Source organism: Podarcis gaigeae, assembly GCF_964106915.1.
Source record: "Podarcis gaigeae genome assembly, chromosome: 10".
Lineage (NCBI taxonomy): Eukaryota > Metazoa > Chordata > Lepidosauria > Squamata > Lacertidae > Podarcis > Podarcis gaigeae.
The window spans coordinates 31,720,156-31,742,777 of record NC_139686.1 but is presented as its reverse complement, the minus strand read 5'-3'; the positions used below and the strand labels follow the sequence as shown (position 1 = coordinate 31,742,777).

At 44.5% G+C, this 22,622-nt stretch overlaps 2 protein-coding genes across 2 annotated transcripts; one reads left to right on the top strand and one right to left on the bottom strand.

Annotated features, from left to right (window-relative positions):
* Positions 1 to 805: 805 nt before the first annotated feature.
* Positions 806 to 1,835, bottom strand: PHETA2 (PH domain containing endocytic trafficking adaptor 2; the record flags this gene model as incomplete). The annotated part of the gene is made up of 1 exon (XM_083699612.1): positions 806 to 1,835. The coding sequence occupies one exon, from the start codon at positions 1,833 to 1,835 to the stop codon at positions 1,038 to 1,040; it is 798 nt and encodes a 265-aa protein (XP_083555738.1). The 3' UTR covers positions 806 to 1,037.
* Positions 1,836 to 5,624: 3,789 nt separating this feature from the next.
* NAGA (alpha-N-acetylgalactosaminidase) lies at positions 5,625 to 22,002 on the top strand. The gene is made up of 9 exons (XM_083698496.1): positions 5,625 to 5,801; positions 9,372 to 9,549; positions 11,096 to 11,270; positions 14,382 to 14,559; positions 15,491 to 15,585; positions 16,791 to 16,952; positions 18,849 to 19,046; positions 19,521 to 19,664; positions 20,751 to 22,002. Exons 2-9 carry the CDS (start codon positions 9,395 to 9,397, stop codon positions 20,931 to 20,933), a joined length of 1,290 nt encoding a protein of 429 aa, XP_083554622.1. The 5' UTR covers positions 5,625 to 5,801; positions 9,372 to 9,394; the 3' UTR covers positions 20,934 to 22,002.
* The last annotated feature ends 620 nt before the right edge of the window (positions 22,003 to 22,622 follow it).

Here is a 22,622-nt window from a genome sequence, read left to right as displayed (position 1 = left end):
CCTCCCTGGGTCTGCTTTGCACCCTGATTGTTTTTACCTGGCTAGAGCAGGTTCTTGAACTCCAATAATGCTTCTTGCTGCTCTAGTTGGATAGAAAGATATGTGCAAGTGCATGTGGAAACTAGACTACACTACAATGCTAACATCTGCTCTGCCCACTGCTGGCATTCCGTGTCATTAAATGGTCACACATTATGATGTTAGTATGTGGGAGCAACTGTCCCTAATTTGTTGGTTCACTTACTCAGATCTAGGTCATGTTGTCTCTTGAAGAGGTTATCTTCAAATACTGACTCAAAATGTAGCGAAAGCCCTAAAAGTGCGGGATTCCTTAGTTATGGATCTTGGAAGCATTTTGTAATGTCTACTCTAGGGCAACACTGTGACTAATAGTGTGAAATTACTGGGTCAAATTTCACCTCGGCAAGAGGTCTTAGGCAATTTGCTTTGCTCTCCATATGGCGATAAATATACTAGCCCACCTTTTCAGATTGTTATCAGTAACCTTTATGTAATGTATGTAAAGATTATTGGATATTTGAAATGTGCTGTATAAATGATTAGTATTATTAGTCTAATACAAGGCTCAAAGCAACTGGAATATATAGATTGAATGTCATTAACTGAATTGTATGGCTCAACAGAAATTCAGATTCCTCTCATGTGTTAAGAAGCCCCTTGAAACATGAGAGTGGCCACTTGAGCTTTACAGCACAGTGCGAAAGAAGTAGTGAAATAAGTATGCCATAGCCTTTTGCTAACACTGCTTGAGATACAAATGGTGCATAGTTAATTTTCAGAGATATTCTGGGCATTCCAAGATCCCAATGGGGATACTATATTTTGAGAGTAACCTAGAACATACGTATATTTGCAATCCACTATTCCAGAAAGCAATATAGGCTCATTGGCAATTTTGTTGGCCAAGAGCAAATCCACAAGTGCACCAAGAAGTCTGTGAAAACTTGTTTTGCATCTATTTTTCTCTTTCCTTCCCTCCCTCTTCCCCACATCCCAAAATACTTTCCTCAATACGTTCACAATACATTCTGGCTTTGTAGCCATTCCATCCTCGCCTCGGCTATCTCCTGACCGTACCAATCGTGCAACTTTGAGAAACAGGCTGTCTCTGGAGACACCGGGCTTTCCTGCACAGCAGAACCAAGGCCTGGAGCAAGCATTCCACCTCCACTGCTGCAAGCTGGTCTTCGGCGAGGGGGTAAAGGCGGGGGTTTCAGATACCCCACATCATGGTCCAAAACAGCTCCTGCAACAGTGCAATCGTTGGCCCATGTGGAGTACCCATTTTCTGAGATGACAGGATGCTCCTGGAGGGGTACTGCTGTGGAACTGGAAAGATGTCGCTTCCAGGCAGAGGAAGGTCTCTTTGGAGATTTGTGACAGGTGACTAAGCTCTTCCGCGCTTCCTCCAGCTGCTTCTCTAGTTCTTTAACCACGAGCCTCATGTAATCAAAGCTGGCCCTGGAAAGGGCCTTCACCCAAACCTCCATTGCAGCCTGGCAATCAGCAACCAACACATAGGCCTTGCCACCACTGCCATCGAAGCGGATAGCAAAGGCAAACTCCTCAGCGGCCTCGCACAGCTCCACCGTGCAGCCCTCCAGCACAATGAGACCTAAGGGTTCGCGGCTCTGCTGCTCCTCGAAGTAGAAAAGCAAGTTGCCTTTCAGGATGAACCAGCAGCGGTGGTAGGAACTGGTGTGATGGTGGTGGTGGCGGCGCTCCACACGCTTGCACAGAAAGCCCATGTGGTCTGCCGGAGAGTCGCAAGTGGCATAATGTGCCACGCAGCGCTCATTCAGCTTCATTGCCATAAGGGTTCCCTGAGGAGCATAGAGACAGACAGGTTTCCTGATTGTACCAAAAAGTGATATTTTAAAGTCCCAGTGACACCCGGAATATAATTTTAGTCAATATTCCAGCTCATCTATACTGTTTGAGAGAGCAGAGAGAGTCTTACCCAAAGCCTGGATTTTGATGGATCTGCCTTCTTCCATGGATAGATGTGTGCTGCAGTCTCGTCTTAGGCCACTAGGTACCCAGCTCTGCTAAAACGAGGGACAAAAGTTGCAAACTCCACTTAGCTTTTGCTGCCATTAAAACAGCAGATCTTCGCCTCTTTAATCAATAGCGGCACCCTCTTCTGGAAGCTGGAATGGAAACCACATTCGGATGTTTCCCCCTTTTTATACCTAGAGCCATCAAGCTGACTGGAGTAACAGCCAGTTGGATTAATGGCCAACTGAACTGAGTCTCGAGAGTCAGAAAGCTCTCGGGAGGAGATGGAGATCTTTTTAAAGCCCCAGAACTCAGGCTGCCTGCCTAGTCCCCAGGGTGGGGTGGAGTGTGTGTGTGTGGGGGGGGATCTCCCAGAAACGGAGCTTGCGGAAGATGGTTTTGAACTCGGGGAGAGCAGGCCTGCTCTGAAAGCCAGGGAACAGATTTTTCTCTCTAACCTTACCTTGTTCCAACGCGGGATCTCTAACCTCTTTATCCATTTCGGCGTAACCCGTTACCCCTGCTTTAATTAACGTGTTGATTTTAAGGCGGCTGTTTTGTTTTGTCCTCCCTTTTTCTCTGCGGAGCTCTGACTATTATTGGTTTAGAGCAATTTCGTAATGCAAAACCCGGAGCGCAAGATCGCTTCTGGAGTAGCAAGCCCAGGGATGGCTCTTTAACAATCCACGTTTTCCAACCCGCCTCACATTACAGAGCGGAGGTTTTTACTTTTTTTATTCCCTCATTCTTTCCCCCTTCCCTAACTGCTCTGCTTTTTCTCTTGAGGTCTTGGAAGCCACGTATAGAAGAATCAGACACGGAAGACTTGATTCGCCGTCTCAGACCTTTATGATTAAATCTTCTTCCTTGGATGTTTCAAAGCCTTTCATGACCCTATCTTTCCTTTAACTCTGTGAAATGGGTTCAATAGTCAACATCCACATCTCTCCCAGTATCTGCATTGCTCCCCAGCGCCCAGATCCTTTGTCCCAAAGAATCGTATTTTTACTGAGAAATGCTGTATTTCTCACTCTGCCCTCCACCTGAGCGTTTGCAAGAGCCGGATCAGGGCTCGTCGCAAAAGGCAAAAAAAAGGGCAGGACAAGGAAATCAACAAGTTTTCTTGATGATCGTGCTAATTTATAAGGATCTCCCAAGGGCTCTTACATCCATAGCCACTCTTGCTTATTATGCTAGGGTCTTCCTTGACAGCAACGCCAAGGTCGGGTCAAGTTGGAAGTATAATATTGGCGGCGCCACTAACGTGTCGGTGCTAAAGTTGTGCGAAACATAAACAAAGAACCTGCAGAATGTACTTTTAAAAACATATACATGCTACTTTATATCCACCAGAGGGCATCACATTGCCGCATGCAGCAGTTTCACAGGACTAGAAGGAAGCTCTTCACTCAGAAAACAAACAGCACCGGACTCCCGAAGTTGTTGTTGTTTGGTCGTTTAGTCGTGTCCGACTCTTCGTGACCCCATGGACCAGAGCACGCCTGGCACTCCTGTCTTCCACTGCCTCTCACAGTTTGGTCAAACTCATGCTGGTCGCTTCAAGAACACTATCCAACCATCTCGTCCTCTGTCGTCCCCTTCTCCTTGTGCCCTCAATCTTTCCCAACATCAGGGTCTTTTCCAGGGAGTCTTCTCTTCTCATGAGGTGGCCAAAGTATTGGAGCCTCAGCTTCACGATCCGTCCTTCCAGTGAGCACTCAGGGCTTATTTCCTTCAGAATGGATATGTTTGATCTTCTTGCAGTCCATGAGACTCTCAAGAGTCTCTTCCAGCACCATAATTCAAAAGCATCAATTCTTCGGCGATCAGTCTTCTTTATGGTCCAACTTTCACTTCCATGCATCACTACTGGGAAAACCATAGCTTTTACTATACGGACCTTTGTTGGCAAGGTGATGTCTCTGCTTTTTAAGATGCTGTCTAGGTTTGCCATCGCCTTTTTCCCAAGGAGCAGGCGTCTTTTAATTTTGTGACTGCTTTCTCCATCTGCAGTGATCATGGAGCCCAAAAAAGTAAAATCTCTCACTGCCTCCATTTCTTCCCCTTCTATTTGCCAGGAGGTGATGGGCCCAGTGGTCATGATCTTCGTTTTTTTGATGTTGAGCTTCAGACCATATTTTGCGCTCTCCTCTTTCACCCTCATTAAAAGGTTCTTTAATTCCTCCTCACTTTCTGCCATCAAGGTTGTGTCATCTGCATATCTGAGGTTGTTGATATTTCTTCCGGCGATCTTAATTCCGGAGGACTGCAAAGGCGAAACACTCTGCAAAGGCAAAACAGCGAAGCCAAGGTTTCGCGAGTCCTTGATATGTTTTAAGCAACCAAGAAAGCAGGAAAGGGACAAGGGAGAGGACGCTGCCAAGCAGGGCATAGGAGAATGACCTCCGGTCAGCATGAAGTTAAGGAAGTGGTTGCCAGCCTCCTGCAGCCTCCCAACCTTTGACAGGCTGCTGCAACGGCCTTGGCCGACCCGCATGCATTTTAAACTACAACTCCCATCAGCCTTCGCCAGCACAGCCCGCCTGCCTAGTCTTTTCAAGGCGTGGAATCAGCCTGCTGTTGTTATCACCGGGTCTCAGTATGGGCCAAGCTAGCAGAAAGCAATAGAAGTCTTAGAAAATTAGCTTTCCTTTTTGTCAAACACACTATTAAAAACGCACGCGCACACATTGCCGAAGTTCTCCAGTCAGTAATCCTGAATTCCAGCACCTTCCGTTAATGGGTGATGTTGATTTACCGTAATTTTTTATTGGAATTTTGCATGATTGCAGTTTTGATTGTTGTGAACTGCTTTGTTATCCACTGATTTGAATAAATGGTTACACCTCCGATTTGATTTGATTTTTAATCATACGCTTGTTCAGGGAAGTTTTTAATATGTAACGCTGTACTGTTTTTAACACTTGATTGGGAGCCGCCCAGAGTGGCTGGGGAAACTCAGCCAGATGGGCGGGGTATAAATAATAAATTATTATTATACCTGGATGGATGCTTAATGCCGAATAAAAGCCAGGAGCCATCCCCTGAGGCAATGTGTTGGGCACCTCATCAGATCACTTCGGAGGCAAGGGTTTTTTTTTGTTTTGTTAGAAGTTGATGCTCCCACACCCGCCTTGCGCAAAAATAAAAAAAGCGGGGCAAGGAAGTTTTGAGGCGGGTATGTTGCTAAAGCATCTGGAAAAGGGCACAGTCTTCTGGCAGGGTTGCCATATTTCAAGAAGTAAAAACTAGGACACCCCATGTTGAGGGTTCCCCCCCCAAAAAAACCCCCCGAGATTTTTCGATTGACTAGCTAGCCTAATATCTAGGACAAAGCGCCGCCTTTCGGAAATCCCCCCCAGTACGTCAATTCCGCCTTTGGAATCCCGTTGATGTCCGGGATAATCCGGTCGTATGGCAGCCCTAAGAGGGAGGCATGGATTGGAGGGAGCCATATTTATTATTGTGGGGGCGAGATGCACGAATTTCAGTCCTTTATTCCGTCTTCTCTTGCGCTGAGTAAGTTTGCCATATATGCCACCATGAGCAAGCGGACGGAGCCCGCCCCATCCCCGAGCTGCTGCTGCTGCTTCCTCATTTGCTTGCAGCCAGCAAGCCTCGGTGCTAACAGGACTCAGATCCGCAGGCTCGCAAAGCTGGCCAGCTGGTCATGTGACCAGTAGAAAGCAGGAAGCACGCGATTTGCAGCAGCCTCTCCTGAGCCTTCGTCCTTGCAGCTGGTGTGGTCGTCTGTGCTCAAGTGTGGCTCGCAGTCGTGCATGGTAAGCGCATGATTTGACCGGGAGTCGTTGTCTGGCGGGTTGGAGAGGTGAATGTTTTGCTGGGGCTCCCCGGCTGGGAGACAGGGAAGCTGAGCAGGGGGAGGAGGTTACCGGGATTACCCGTTTCTCTTGAGAATGAAATGTCTCTCTTCTCTGCGATCAGAATCTTGTCTCCAGAACGTGACAAGGAACAACACAAAGTGTGAACAGCCAATAATGCCGTAGTTATGCTCCCCCCCCCCAAGTCAATACATCGCTTTGCCTTTAGCAAAGTTCTTAACTGTATTTTGGGAAAGATCCTACCAGGCAGCCTTCCCCAACATAGCGCCCGCCAGATGATTAGGGCTACAACTCCCATTATTTGCAGCCAGCATAGTCCTCCGAACATCTGGAGGGCACCAGTTTGGGAAAGGCTGCTGTAAGATCTCATGAAGTGACATCTGAAATAAGGCTGACTTCTGCATCCTCTTGACCCACCTAGAATAGTAATAGCCAAGTAATGTGTGTGTGTGTGTGTTCAAGCTCTTATGGTTGTGTAATAGTTTGTTGCCTGTGCTCTAAACTTCTTCTCTGTTGTTCCAGAATAAGCAGCTATCTTCTTTTTAAAAGACATCTGAAGGCAGCCCTGTTTAGGGAAGTTTTTAATATTTAATGCTGTATTGTTTTTAACACTTGATTGGAAGCCACCCAGAGTGGCTGGGGAAACTCAGCCAGATGAGTGGGGTATAAATAATAAATTATTATTATTATTCCAGAAGGCAGGGCTAGTAAATTTCAGCTAAACCTTGGGAGCTGACTGCCTTCACAGGGGAAAGGGGTAGATGCTCTGTCACTGGAGATAATTCTGTTAGGGCTGTTGCTGTAGTTTCTTGCACTGCAGATCCTGCATTGAGCAGTGGCTGATTGGAATACATGAATCCTCCTGCTCCGTAATTGCGCCACACCAGCCATTCCCATCATTCCTGACCATTAGCCATGCTGGCTGGGCCTGATGGGTGTTGTAGTCTAAACTATCTGGAGGACACCAGGTTGGAAAGTCTGTTCCACACTCTAGAAAGGCTCCACTTCTCCACCTGGCTACCTCTAGTGAAATATCGACTAGCTGATGTTTAGCAGTAGATGGTTTTGCATTTACACTGCTATGTTTTAAGCACAACACTTGCTCCTCAGCAGCTAAGAGATAAAAAAAAAATTAAGCTGCACAAGCTCCCAAGTGTTGATCTTCTTTAAAATGAATTTTATCTGCATGGTGCCTCCATTATGATGGAACATAATAACAACTCATTCCATGAGCAGTGATTCTCAAGGCCATTTCTTACCTGAGTACAGAGTTTATTATCCAAAGGATAACAGGGACATTATTTTTATTCAGGAGCAACCTCATGACTCCTTGGCCACCCCCAGTTTTTTTACCTTTGACATTGTCTACTCTTTAGAGTTGATGAGTTTACCTGGATCATATGTCAGTGTGATTGAGTAGTCTAAGTGATAGTACGATCCCTTTCAGGATTAAACATTTCTCATAATTTTGGCTGCAAATTCAATGAATTTGAAACTGAAATTATAATCAGGATCAGGCCAACTACAGAAGAAATCCAGGAAGTTATTTGCACTGAAGCAGCTTGAGATCAAAGAAGTTACCCCCAGGATCCTTTGCAGATAATTCTGGGAGTGCATCTCTGGGATTTTTCAGATGCGGCTGCTTGGGGCAGAAAATATCTTAGGCTGGCAAGGAATGGACTCTCTTTTGGAGTTCTTGTAATAAGGGGGGCAAAACTCTGAACTAAAAAACAAGAAAAAGGGATAATTTTCAAAAATCATCTGTTTAACATGGATCATTGAAGCTGATATGAGGAATGTTGCTAATTTTTCAGATTTTTCTTGAAACAACCCAGGACTTTTTAGAGTTTCATAAAGAGGGCAAGTTTTCCTTATCATTTCCATATTTGCAAGACCGCTGTGGTCTCATTCACAGGGACTGGGCTGGTTGGGGATGATCAAATAGGCAGGACCCATGTAATTGACTTGATAGGAATGTAAAACGAGCTATGCAGCTTCCCAACTCCTCCGCTGTGCTGACTCTTCCCCTCCTGAGAAAGGCGGTGGTTGAAACTCCATGAAGCCCAGGCATATCTGCATTCTAGGTGACCACCTGGCTGTGTAGCAGCCATTGTAACAGCTGGGGGAGCTACTGCAACAGCTCCGGGATAGAAACTGCATAGCACCCTGTTCTTCTGCCAAGCATAATAGGGCTATGGCAGCATAGATGATACTACATGGCAGCTAGGCCATATGACATCACACAACATTACACCGGAAAACTTGAACATTGGGAAACAGTTTCTGTCTCAGTAGCTGTTGCGCCAGTTTATCTAATTTTCTGAAACTTGGGCGTTCCATCCTGAACCCACTAGCTACTACTGCTCCCCAATACTGTCAGATATTATCTGCATGTGTCACTTCCCGCTACACCCTTCTCTGAAGGCTCAGTGGTAGGTCATGTGCTTGCAGGCAGAAGTTTGTCTAACTTTCAGAAACGGGGACATGTCATGCCTAGATATCCCGAAACTGCAAGCTACAAACTAGACACTATGCAAGGAGGGACTACAGCTGCATCCTGCCTTTCTTTAACCTCTAATCCTCCCATGGACATTTACAAACCTGTTTGGCCTTGAGACCAAGGCTGCTTGTCAATATGCGCTTTGGCCTTGTGCTGTGGTTTCAATCTTTGGAATGACTTTAGCGCTTCAGGAGTAGTAGGACTGGAAGGCAGCTCATATTTATTTGATGGCATATATGATGATGAACTGCAGGGCTGGAACATATGAAGCTGCCTCTTACCAGGTCTGGCCAATGCTCCATCTAGCGCTGTATTGTCCACATTGATTAGGAGCAGCGATCTAGGATTTCAGACAAGGAGTCTTTCACAACTCTACCTGAAGATGCTGGGGGGTTGAACAAGAGGCCTTCTGAATGCAAGGCAAATGATCTTCCACTCAGCTATATCCTCCAAGGGCTATGCAGATCGGAAAGGCAGGGGATCTAGATAATATCTGATACCACAGGAGAGCATCATGCTGGTGGTAGCTAGAGGCTCTTGCATGGAATGAGAGCACTTTGAGTCATGTGTTGTACTGTAAAGTTTGGATCATGTTGGACAACTGATTGTACTGTTCAAGTAGGGGTGTCTTCGGATAATTACACCTTTGCTTAATAGACTGAGATGTGCACAAGTGCTTTGTTCCCCTTCCCTCATCCCTTCGTGATCCATCTCAGTGAAATGTAGTTTCGTGTTCCATCCTGCACCTGGAAACTAGGGTCATCATCTTTGGAAATGAGCCAAGATCTCAAATCCCAATCTGAGGCAGTTCAAGATTTCAGCTTGTTCAAAATAGGTCTACTATCATTTACCGGTTTGGACATGACAGTAAGCCATGGTTAATTGGAGACTTGCTCATTTCACTGAAGCATGCTGTGAAGCAAAAAGCGAAGAGGGTTGTGGAGTGGGTTTGCTGTTACCTTCAGTAACCTTCTTACTGAAAACTAATATTATTTGCTCTCACTCTGCAGCATTGATTTATTGATCGGTAGTCATGAAGCTCGTAGCGTCTGTACTGCTTGCGGCCTTAGTCACCATCTCCCTGGCTCTGGAGAATGGGCTCATGAGGACGCCTCCAATGGGGTGGCTTGCATGGGAGCGATTCCGTTGCAATATTGATTGCAAGACTGATCCACAGAACTGCATCAGGTAAGCCTTGGAAGCTCTGCAGCTTATACATGTGCGGCAGGGGCAAGGGAAGGGTAAGAGAAAGAAGTGAAGTCCCCTTGCGTTTCACACAAAGCTGGATCTGTTTTGCAGGAAGGATGCCTCGAGGAATGCCCATTTTACTTTCCGTCCATTTTACTTATGCTTCCATCTGAATACCCACTAGCTGTACTCCACTTTTCAATTTCACATTTAAAAACAAACAAATTGGTGGAAGGCTTGATGAATTCTGACGGGCCTGTCAAGGAGGGGGTCGCTTTCCCAAGTCCTCCCTCCAAGCTACTAATCACTCACAGGCACCGAACGGGTTATCAGGCTTTATTGACACCTTCTCTGGCACCAGCTACAGAACATCAAACAGGAGTCTCATCAATGACATGTTCTCTACTCCCCTCAGTAGGTTAACTTGAATATTTATAGGGGCTGGGGAATCCTGGCAGCCAGCCAGCCCCATCACCTGCTCCCACTTGGGGGACTAATTCTCGCCACCTGCCTGAGGGGCCCCACCCAGCGATACCTGCTCACAGAATCACTACTTCATGACAGGGCCCACAGGCCAGGCACATTCCCCCTGCCATCATCACTGCTGTGTTCAATGTGGAGAAATAAAAGGGCAGCGAGTTTATGTTTTACATTAGGAGGGATGTTTGCTGAGTGGAGTTTACTTCTGTGTAAACATTAGAAGGGTCTTGACCATGAGGAAGAGCACTGCTGGATAATATAGCATTATGTTCAAGTGCTTGCTAAGAAATCTTGTTTATTTGAATAAAGATTTAATATTGTGTAATGTATTCTGACGTGGGCATTGTAACACACATTTATTTGTAATGCACATTGTGTTTGATGTGGGAAGTTGTTGTCTGGTTTGGACAAAGTCAGTTTAACTGTTGCTTGAGGCCTGAACTGGCATCTGTATGTTCAAATTCGCGGTATGCTAAAGAAGGAGAGAAGGAATATATAACTCACTCGCTAGGTGAAACTTTAGACTTTTCAGTGAGACGGTGTCTAGTACAAAAGCCAGAGAAACCCACAGAAAAGGGTTGGGAAAAGAGGGTTCCAGCACAGCCTTCAGTTATTGTGTATGACAGAGAAGCTTGGGGACTTAATCTTGTAATAAATAAACATAAACAGCTTTGTTAAATTTAACATTTGTATCTGTCTTTGTACCGTACCTGTACTGTACAGTTATCGGTGAGTTAAATTTTCAGAGGGGAAAAAGGTGACTGAATAGTGGCAGTGGCACAGGTTAGGAGAACCATTGGAGAGGGAGTTGAGTTTTGTTATTGTACATTAAGTACATAAAAAAATAATGAAATGCAATATGAAACTTCCATTTTAATTTGTTGTCCAGCTGTGGAAGCTCTCATGGGCAAAGCTTGCCACCTGTTGGTGAAAATAGGCAACTGCATGCTTGCCTTGGTTGTACAGCCCTGCATGGGTGGTTTCTTCCATGTTGTTCCCTGTGGCCACAAATAGTTCAGAGTCACTTGGATGTTGTTTTAAACTTGCTTTTCTCTTTGTGGGGCAGTGAAAAACTCTTCATGGACATGGCGGATCGTCTGGCAGCAGACGGCTGGAGGGAGCTGGGTTACATGTATGTCAACATAGACGATTGCTGGATGGCAAAAGAGCGAGATTCAACAGGGCAGCTGATTCCGGATCCTGAAAGGTTCCCTAGCGGCATCAAAGCCTTAGCAGATTATGTGAGTGATCCATAGCTCCTGATGGTGAAGCAAGATCCGGGGCATCTCGCATCCGTGGTTTTTAAGAATGTATTTTGTGCTTTTATATATCGATTTTATTCTGTGAACCGTTGTGATACCTGCAGATATAGGGTGGTATATACCATATTTTTCGCTCTATAGGACGCACTTTTTCCCCTTCAAAAATGAAGGGGAAATGTGTGTGCGTCCTATGGAGCGAAGATGCCATAGCCCCGCGAACCTCTCCCGGCTGGAGAGGTGACGCGCGGCTATGGCAGCAGTCTCTTCGCTGCGCGCCTTTCCGCTGCTCCCCGACCTGCTCTTTGGGGCTGGTGGTGGGCTTCCCCCCGCCAGCCCCAAAGAGCAGGTCGAAAGGAACCTGAAGCCTGGAGAGCGAGAGGGGTCGATGCACACCGACCCCTCTCGCTCTCCAGGCTTCCAAGGTAGCCGCCTGTTTTAGAGGGGGAAAACAAGAGGGGGGAAATTCTCCCCCTCTCTGCGCAGCGCCTCCTGCCGCTTCGCTGAAGGGGCGCTGGGCAGAGAGGGGGAGATTTTTTTTTCTTGTTTCCCCCCCTCTAAAACAAGGTGCGTCCTATTGTCCGGTGCGTCCTATGGTGCGAAAAATACAGTAAAGTCAATCAACAAGAATCCCCTTCTAGCCATCAGTAGTGAGGACTAAAAACCAGACAGCCGTTGGATTCAGGAGCAGAGTTGCCCATGATCATCATCATCATCATTTTATTATTTATACCCCGCCCATCTGACTGGGTTGCCCCAGCCACTCTGGGTAGCTTTCAGAACATATACAAAACATAATAAAACATCAAACATTTAAAACTTCCCAATACAGGGTTGCTTTTAGATGTCTTCTAAAACTGGTGTCGTTCTTTATCTCCTTGACATCTGATGGGAGGGGGATCCACAGGGAGGTGTTGTCCAAATCACAAATAGTTGCTGTTAGTTGTATCCAGTTCCCACCTGGCTCATGCTTGCCTTTCTGCAGTCATGGGAATGCCTATAGTTAAACTGTGGAACTCACTCCCACAAGAGGCAGCGACCGTCCCTAACTTGGATGGTTATCAATGGCTGCTAGCCATGATGGATGTATTCTCCCTCTGTGGTTGGAGGCAGTAATTCCAGTTTCTGGAAACCACCGGGCAGGAGAGTTGTCCACGGTTGACCAGGCATCTGGTTGGCCACGATGAGAACACAGTGTTGGACTAGATGGGCCAATGGTCTGATCTAGCAAGCACTTGTTTTGTTCCAATGCTCATTTCTGAGCTACGCTGAGCGTAGGAGAAAAGTCCTGTGTGAAACAGCCCCAAAGCATGTACTGGATGTCTGAATCTCCATTCGACCAAGCTGATAAGGCTCATCTTCAGAATCGCCTCCCGACGATTAATTGACGACCTGATCCTTTGATAAGGCCTCAGGCATGTCGTCCCAGCAGAGTTCCCAAAACACCATGTGGAAGAGACGAGAGGTTTGGGCTACATTGCTATGCTTTATTTTCTAGCTACGCAGAGAGCAAAAAAATATACATCCTCTCCCTGTGAGAGCAGAGAGCAACTGAACAAAGGAACAAAGGAAACAGGAAACCACTAACGTCACATCCTATCTCCCTTTCCCGTGAGACTGCAAGGTCTCTGGAATGTAAACAGAGTCCTGTGACTCCCAGCAGCTGCTCAGTGAGAAACAGAAACTAGCACTGGATATGGGTCCCATAAGCTCTGATCATGGGCTGCAAGTGAGAGATGGGGAAATTATGAGGAATTTTCTCCATATTAGCTCTATTCCAGAGTGAGCGGTACCAAGCATCCACTGTAAGCTTTTGGGTGGTTTTTCATTGAGTTGTAATAACATTCTGCTGCCAAGATCCTATATGAGGCCAATTATTTTGACATTGGTATCATCAAAAATATTCAGTAACATTAATTTTGGACAATAAACAATTGTTTCTTTACAAATAGTTCTGTCAAAATTGAATTCCAAAAATCTTGCACTAACTGCCATTCAGTCCACCAGAAATGATAATATGAACCAAGTTATTGCAAGCCCTCCAAAGAATTTTCTGATGCGGAAATAAAACATTTTTGACATTTGCAAAGAAGTCCTATACCACCTGTGTAATAATTTTAAGGCGTGTTCCCTAAGAAAACTGGAAACAGGTTTTAAGGGCCTAATCTGATTTTACAAGTATTTTATCATTCCCACACTGTTCATGTAGCTATGTTAACTAATGATATTTTTAATCATAGTTAAACACACTCCAGAGTATCCCCTAACCTCCAAATTGCAAATCTGGTATTCCATTTTTCTGTTATCAAAATGGAAGTGTCATAGTGGCAGAAAGTATGCGAGGGTAGAGAGTCTTTGTGCCGACCACCTCCATCGCAAGGATCCTTCAGAAGGGAGTTGCTGCCAGGAACATTATGTGCAGGTGTATTTTGATGCATTGAATAGAATAATAGTTTATGAGTCATGGCAGAGGGGAGAGCATGTGTACAAATTCAGCTGGTATTTGTTTGTTTTGTTGCTTTTTTAAAATGCTGTTAATATTATTTTATAGATATGAACGCTGTAGTACTTTGTGAATCCTATAATATGATTTTTAATTAATAAATACAAATTGGACTATAATTTGATATTTTTTTATTTTTTTATTTTTTAATTCAAGTATTATGATTGGATATTTAATTGGATGTTTTTATTGGAAAATCATTAAACATGATTCTTTGAAAAAAGAATCCTATAGTATGATTTTTGGTGTAACACTGATGTTTAGCTTTTTTTTTTAGTTGTTTTGTTAATAGAGGGTAATTGTTTTATTTGTGATTTGCGATGGTTTTGCTGATGATTTGTTAAGCATTTTATGCGATTTATGCTGTATTCGTCGTGATGTTTCATTATGTAATTTTAATCTTTTGTTTGTAAGCCGCTTTGGGATTTATTTGAGTGAAAAGCGGGGTAGAAATAGAATATAAATAAATAAATAAAAATGGGAAAAGACACTCAAGCATGGCAACACACCAGCTGCTTTGACTGGTCGACGTTACAGTTAGTCCATGGCAGTTTTCCCTCCATCTTTCAAGTTCTTCTTTCTTTCCGTAGGTGCATGCCCGGGGCCTGAAGCTCGGCATCTACGGTGACTTAGGCACCCATACTTGTGAAGGGTATCCTGGCACAACGCTGGACCGGATTGAACAAGATGCCTCGACATTTGCCCAGTGGGAAGTGGATATGCTGAAGCTGGATGGCTGCTATTCTTCAGCATTTCAGCAGGCTAAAGGTAAGGACTGAGGCTTCCTCGTTGCCTCTGTTCGCTTTATCCTGCCCCCTTCAGTGCTCCATCTCCGTCCTGCCTGGGCCTGGACTGACCCCGGCTGCTTGATCTTGCTGATAAAAAAATTATTTTAATCTGCTTTTGAAGTGTGTGTTTCTCAGGTACAGTGGTACCTCGGGTTACATAAGCTTCAGGTTACAGACTCCGCTAACCCAGAAATAATACCTTGGGTTAAGAACTTTGCTTCAGGATGAGAACAGAAATCGTGCAGTGGCGGCGCAGCGGCAGCAGGAGGCCCCATTAGCTAAAGTGGTGCTTCAGGTTAAGAACAGTTTCAGGTTAAGAACGGACCTCCAGAACGAATTAAGTTTTTAACCCGAGGTACCACTGTGTGTGTGTGTGTGTGTGTTAGTTACACAAGGTGTCATTCATTATTTTTTTTAAAAAAAATCTGGTTTAAGAGGAAATCTGAATTTAATACAGTCGTGTTATAAGGGTGCTATCTAAATCATTGTCAAGGTAGACTCATTTAAATCAGTGAACAAGTTTATTGATTTCAGTGGGTCTGCTCTGTCACTAACACTGGATATCATGTTATGTCTAGATATTCTTTTTAAACCAGAATCATGGCCATCTTTAAAAACATGCTAACTGAAAGGCATTTTTTTTCCGTTTAAAAAATGGAGTGGGCAGGGAAATAACTTGATTTCTGAGTTATATATATATAAAACATAATATGCCTCATGTTGTGTTTCTTATTGTGGGCTTTCAATTGAATCCAAGTAATCACAAGGGCAAGAATACAGGAGACTGCATTGTGTACCTTACCAGAATTATCCTTGGAACCCAAATAGATTTTCTTGTTTTCCAGTTTCCATGCCTGCTCCCTTGCAACTTGCTCAGTTTTCAAATTATGAATATTCTTTATCCCTAAAAGGTTATCCTAGAATGTCCAGTGCTCTGAACGCAACAGGCCGCCCAATTGCCTATTCCTGTAGCTGGCCAGCCTATCAAGGGGGACTTCCGCCCAAGGTGAGGCCTAGCTGAAGAGGCTTTGGGGCTGAGGTCACCTCCTCTGTCCTTTAAAGCATGTTCAGAATTTCTGAGTGGAAATTTCCCATCCCATTTTGACAATTTGGGTGGAGTGAGCAGGGATCCACAAATCTATGCCCACCACTGGCCACCAATCAAATGCTTCTTAAGCTCATAAGAGACAGGCAAGACTTCCAGTCTGACCTTGTGCTACACTTTTGGAAGCACTCTGGAAACAGCTCAGCTGACAAGGAGCAAGACCTCAGTCCTCCCTGACTCATCATTGCATATCCACAAAGGCAACCACAGGGGCGAGGGGAGGGATAGAATAAAAAGCCTCCAGGACAACATCTATGATAGTTTATGTCTCCTTCAAGATCAGGATATGTTATTTTGATTCCCCCTATATTATCCTCACAATAACCATGTGAGGTAAATTAAGCTGGTAGTTGATGACTAGCTGAAGATCATCCAGTAGGCTTCATGGCTGACCAGGGATTAGTAAATGATCTAAGTCCAACACGCACACTGCTTTTCATTTTATTTTTACAGTGTAAATTAGCCAAAAAGTGGTTTCTCTTTGAGTGGTTTTGTCCAAGCGGAGTACAGTAACTAGAACAGTGTTTCCCAAACTTGGGTCTCAAGCTGTTTTTGGACTACAATTTCCATCAGCCCTCACCACTGCTCCTGCTAGTTGGGAATGATGGGAGTTGTAATGCAACCACAGCAGGAGATGCAAGTTTGAGAAACATTGAGCTATTAGGGAAAAGAAGAAGACATTATCTGCCAATGTCAGCTTCCCAAGGGCTTCTTGTTGGCCACAGAGTGCAGGACTAGTTGGCCAGTTGAAAAAGGCATGGCTGGATCATCTGTTGGCACCATTTCTGTCTGTTGATAATCCTAGTTTGCAGCACCTGTTTTGGGGTACTGCTTCAGGGTGCAATGTTATTATTTGTGGTCAGTTTCCCCATACTTTTTGTGCTGGCTGGGGCTTATGGGAATTGTAGTCCAAAACATCTGGAGGGCACCAGGTTGGAGTGACCTAGACATGGTGATGTTGAGCAGAGGAGGTTAACATTGAAGCTAGAAGAGAGATGGTCTCAGAATTTCTAAAGCTAGAAAAACTGCACCTCGCCCTCTGTTTCTCCAAAGGGTAAAGTGTACAGCTCTATTGGTAAATAACTCATTTCACATCTTTTTTCCAGGTGAACTACACACTCCTGGCAAACATATGTAATCTCTGGCGAAACTATGGTGATATACAAGACTCTTGGGAGAGTGTCCTCTCCATAGTGGATTGGTTCTCAGCCAATCAGGATGTACTTCAGCCAGTGTCTGGCCCTGGCCATTGGAATGACCCAGACATGGTAATGTTGAGTTGAGGAGCTTAACATGAAAGCAGGAGAGAGGGAGAGAGACTGTCTCAGGATTTCTAAAGTTAGAAAGATGCAGCAGAGACTCTTGTTGGCAGGAATTCCTCTGCTCTCAACATCTTGCCTAGAAGGGCTGAAGCCTGTAAGTTAAGTGATTTAGCTGGCTGGTGTGTATCTTTTTGGGAATCCTTCAGTCCACTGCAATGCCCATCCTTCTACCCTGGGTTGTTTATAGCCTTCCCTTCTGTGACCTCTAAATGTTTTGCAAATAAACATACGTTGCTTCATTTATTCTGTAAGGTGTGGAGAGTCAAAGAGTTTTGCATGACACAGAACTTCCCTCCTCCAAGAAATCTCTCATCTTCATGCAAACATACAGATTTTTTGGCTTCTGAAATGTTTACCAGTCTCCACCCGTTTTCAGGTTTTTTCTTTCGAGCCTTCAAAATTTACAGGAAACTGTGAGGTTCCCCAGATGCTGTGCATGGCAGCCGTTTCTGATCTTATGCACTTGGTCCCTGAAAATATATCTTAGAACATCTTTAGAAACATGTCCAATTGGTGATGTGCATATAGTCCAGTGGCGTGTGTGTTAGTTTCGGTGTGTTGCCACTGTGCAGTGCTCTTGGAGTCACAAGACTCTGTTTACATTCCAGAGATATTCCAGGCTGTTGGAAGTCTCACGGAAGACAGGAGACGGATGGGATATTACTGGTTTCCTGTTCCTTTGTTTTTCAGTTGCTCTCTGCTCTCACAGAGAGAGGATGTATTTTCTTTTCTGTCTGCGTAGTTAGGAACAAAACGGTCTTTAGCCATGTAGCTCATACTGTCTCGTCCTTCCGCATGCTGCTGTATACTTTGTGTAATGGGGAATGTGTCTGGAGCCTTATCAGAGGCTCAGGTCGTTAATCATTGTCGGAGGAGCTTGGTCGAACGCAAGTCCGACAGTGCGATCATTGGACTAAGGGAACTATGCTAGTCGCCTAAATGTTCACCTGGTGCCTCCTTCCCAAAGCCCAGGAAGCTTCTGCCTGGCCTAGGGAGGCGCGTTGCCCATGTGTGCAACATCAGGACTTCACAACATCACACACATGGCATCGACCCCTATGCCCTTCGCAAGCTAGCACCTCTGGCTCTAACTGTTCCCCTATGAAAAATTTCACTGCATGCCACTGATATAGCCCTAGTGGCCTGTGCATGCAGCGCCTGGACTAGATGTGGGGACTTTACCTTGCACTTATACCCCTTTCTGTTCACAGGGCACAAACTCCCATTTTTTCTTTGGTTCATTCGCATCTCTTTCATCAGTATAGCCTGTATCTTCCATTATTAGTCGGACCTGGATACTTTTGCTAGGAAGACCCAGGCTGTGGCCCTGGGGGGACAAGGACTGCAATGGGGACAGAGGATCACCACAAATCATGCAGAATATTCCAATTTACCTTTTAAAACAACATTTCTCAGAACATGCTGTACAGAAGTGCTGCTGAGAGAGACTAATATTTCACGTCCTCCAATTCAAAGCAAATTTTATTGCGATTTTAAACCAGATATTTATAGATTTTAATGCAGGTTTGGTGACTGGAAAAAAGAAACATGTCTGCCCAATCACAGAGAAGTGAACTAGCTTTTCTGATTTCTGTTTGGTGAACTGGAGCAATGTTCTTCAACCTCGGGTCCCCAGATGGTGTTGAACTACAACTCCCATCATCCCTGACCATTGTCTAAGCTGGCTGAGGATGATGAAAGTTGTAGACCAGCAGCATCCCAGGAAGCAAAGTTGACAAATACTGAACTAGAACCTTCTCTGAATCGAGCCATCATCTCCTTTTACTTTCATCCTTCACTTCAGTCTCATCCTTCGTTTTAACCTCCTTCTTTGTCCTGCAGCTAATCATTGGAAACTTTGGCCTCAGCTATGAACAATCCCGCTCCCAAATGGCCTTATGGACTGTGATGGCTGCTCCCCTTTTCATGTCCACAGACCTCCGCACCATTTCTGAGCAAGCACGAGAAATTCTACAGAACAAATTGATGATCAAAATTAACCAAGATCCCCTGGGAATTCAAGGACGCAGAATCCTTCAGGTAGGGAAGGACTGGATCCTGTAACTCAATAGATAAGCATAGCCTATAAACCCTTGGAGCTGGGAGTGCTGTCTTCTGCTTTTCGATCTGAGGAGGTGTGGTAACTTGAGCCAAATGTGGGTAGTTTCATTTTATATCCTGACTTTCTTCCGAGGCATATAATCTTAAAGGGTGCAGTTAGACTCTTTTGCATTTTTTTCTGCAGCGTATTTTGCAGAAGTAGACCTACAATTTAGACCTAACTGAGCACTGTTTGCTATTGGTAGCACTGTTTGCTATAGGTAACAATATCCCCCGTTTCCAGCCACTTAGCCATTTGCAGTGTTCAATCCCTGGCATCTCCAGGGAGAGCTAGATAATATTGAGGCAGATGGACCAATGGCCTGATCCAGTATAAGGCAGCTTCCTAAATTCCTTGTGTGTCCCAGTGGAGCGTTCCTGTTATTGGCACATAACTCCAATCTGCTTTTGTAGGAGAAATCTCACATAGAGGTGTTCCTGCGCCCCCTTTCCCAGTCAGCCAACGCTCTGGTTTTCTTCAGTCGGAGGACAGACATGCCGTATCGCTACACTGCGTCCCTGGCCCACTTCAATTTTACCCAGAATGCTGTGTATGAGGTAAGAAAAAGACAAGGGTTATCAGTATCTTGGAGTAGTCCCTATCCTTGCACACCAGCAGGGCTGCTTCTTGTCCTGTGTAGAGGGAGGAAGGAGGCCTTTGGGGGTGCAGACTCCACACACATCATCTTCAAGAACCTGTATGTTAATGGTGTGTCTCAAAGAGTCTCCGCATTACCATGGAGAAATCTCACTCTCAGCCTTCCAACCTTGAGGCCCTTCCCTCTAGCATTCATCTTCCCCTTGCCTACCTTGGAGTAGGCCTGGTATAGACACAACAGATCAGCAATGTAATAAGTGCTTTGAATGGAGCCACACTGGTGTTGCTTCTCTGCATGGTGCACAGATTTGTGATTTGGCCATGCAAATGTTTGTCTTTTGTGTTTGGGGCAGATAGCGGAGTTAAAATTAGCATGGAGCTCTTTTCCCATGGTGCATTTGCCCCACAGTGAAGCCTTCACCACAATTTACATTTTTTAAAGGTCACCATATCCTTGCTGCTTCTTTTACCAGAGAGCTGTGCATTTGCAACAGTATCAAGAATACTGCTGCACAGCAAGCTAGTGGTACCTTGCAAGATGAATGCCTCGCAAGACGAAAGAGTTTTCCGTTTTTTGAGTCGTTCCGCAAGACGAATTTCCCTATGGGCTTGCTTCGCAAGACGAAACGTCTTGCGAGTTTGTTTCCTTTTTCTTAAAGCCGCTAAGCCCTTAATAGCCACTAAGCCGCTAATAGCCATGCTTCGCAAGACGAAAAAACCGCAAGACGAAGAGACTCGCGGAACGGATTAATTTCATCTTGCGAGGCACCACTGTATAATGCAAACCGGAAACTCACCATCACAGTTTGTTTGAGATGGAGGGGTGGCACAAAACAATGAGATGGGGAATTAAGTTTTCTGTCATTTTAAAATCCATCTTGCAGATTGTTTTAGCACTTTTCCATTTGTCTGCTATCATGGCTGTGAAATAGCAACTGTATCCGTATATTCAAAACAATGTATCCATGTTCATTCATTTATCTGTATATAATATACATACCCACAGAGTTAACTATGTTCTGTCACAATGATTCCTTCTGTTTCAGGCACAGGATGTGTACAGTGGTCAAATTATCACTGGCTTGAAGGCTGCTGATAACTTCACAGTGGTCATTAACCCCTCTGGAGTAGTCATGTGGTTTGTCTACCCAACAACATACCTCGGCCAGCCGTCCAGCTTTGTGAAGCAGCTGCCTGAAGCCAGGAAGTTCCATCCTTCTGCCATGTGATGCCAAAAGGCCAATCGCTAGCTGCTACGATTTCTCAGCGAGTCAGGCCAGGTGCAAAAGTGTTTCACCTTGTATTGTTGATGGCACCTCAAAGTGGGGTAGGTGGGTGGGGTCAGAAGGGGGATTTTACACATGCAGTGTAAAAACGGAGACCATGCACCATCTACCTCCAAGGTGCTACTGCCCGATTCTATAGATCCACTTGGAAGTTAAGTCTTTACTTGCATCACAGAGTTGCAGCCTTAATGGTAGCCAAATGCTTTGAAATCATTGGAAATTTAAGTTTAGATCATCTTAAAACAGTATATGGAAATTTAAGATATTCCTATGTCAGTGAAAACTAACTTGCCTGGGATTTTCCAAAATTGGTTGAAAAAATCTGATTAAGCTTCAAATTGACCATTTTCTTCTTTCTTTTCTCCTCCATGCTGCAAGTATTTTACCTGTTGTAGTATCTGAGGCAGTTAGGTTTCATAGTGGAGTACATGGAGAGACACCCAAACACTCTTATCCATATCCAAGACTTACTAGAACCCACAACAGCAATTCACATCTTTGAATGTATAGTTGTAGACACCACTCTTATGGTCCTTTCTGCATGCTGAGAGTACCAATTGTGAAAGCTAGCATTTCAGGTCACAGGGATCTAGTTAGTCTTTTCCTTGACATGCTAGCATATCAGCAAGGCAACTTATGGAAACAGTCAAAGGAGGCTTGCACGCATTCAGGAAGGATGTATCACGTTGCTGAACATAGTTTTGGGTTTTAGGACTATCAGTTCCCTTCTATTTCAGACAACAGATCCATCTGGTTCAACTTCCTGGAAGCAAAGGCAACACACCTCTTCTGTCCCCCCCCTCCCCGGTTATTCAAAGGCTGTATTGTCTTCAGCTAAAGGCAACCTCACCTATTACAAAACTGTTATGGGAAACGTGTATATATGGATTAACATTAATTGTACACACAGATGTTCATGCAAATCTTTTATGACTTTAAATCAGGGTTTTTTAAAAAAACATATCAAGCAATATATAAATTTTGTGAAATAAAATAAAGACTTGTTTTATAATCTCAGCCTGTTTTAACTGTTTAGGCTAAAATGAACTATAACATTTTTTAAAGTTTTCATTTCATTTACTTTGTGAGCCACCCAATTTTTTTTCTTATGGGGTGGTTATTTATTCAATACGTTTATATAAAGTAAAAACGGTGGAAGTGTAACAGTGGGAAACTTCAGTTGTACAGAGGCAGAACCGGAGCTGAAGGAGCCTTTGGGACTGGTAAAGCTGCTATAAAATACACCCCAGAAATTAGGAATCTAAGAAGGGCAACCTTATCCAAAAGAGGCAGTAACTTTGGGTGATAGATTTCAGGACGGCCGCTATCTTCCCATTGTCATCTGTGGAGGGGACGGGAGATATGCAAAATAAGTAGATTTAACACTATAATCTGATTTAAGAGCATTTCCCCAACATGCTATTTTAAAAAAGCCGGGAGTGGCATGCTAATCAAAGTAAGGCACAGGAGCAGATTCCACATGCAAGCTATTATTTTGGCAGCAGTTTGTTAGGATCCACTTAGTCAGACATACAGTGGTACCTCAGGTTACATACACTTCAGGTTACATATGCTTCAGGTTACAGACTCTGCTAACCCAGAAATAGTGCTTCAGGTTAAGAACTTTGCTTC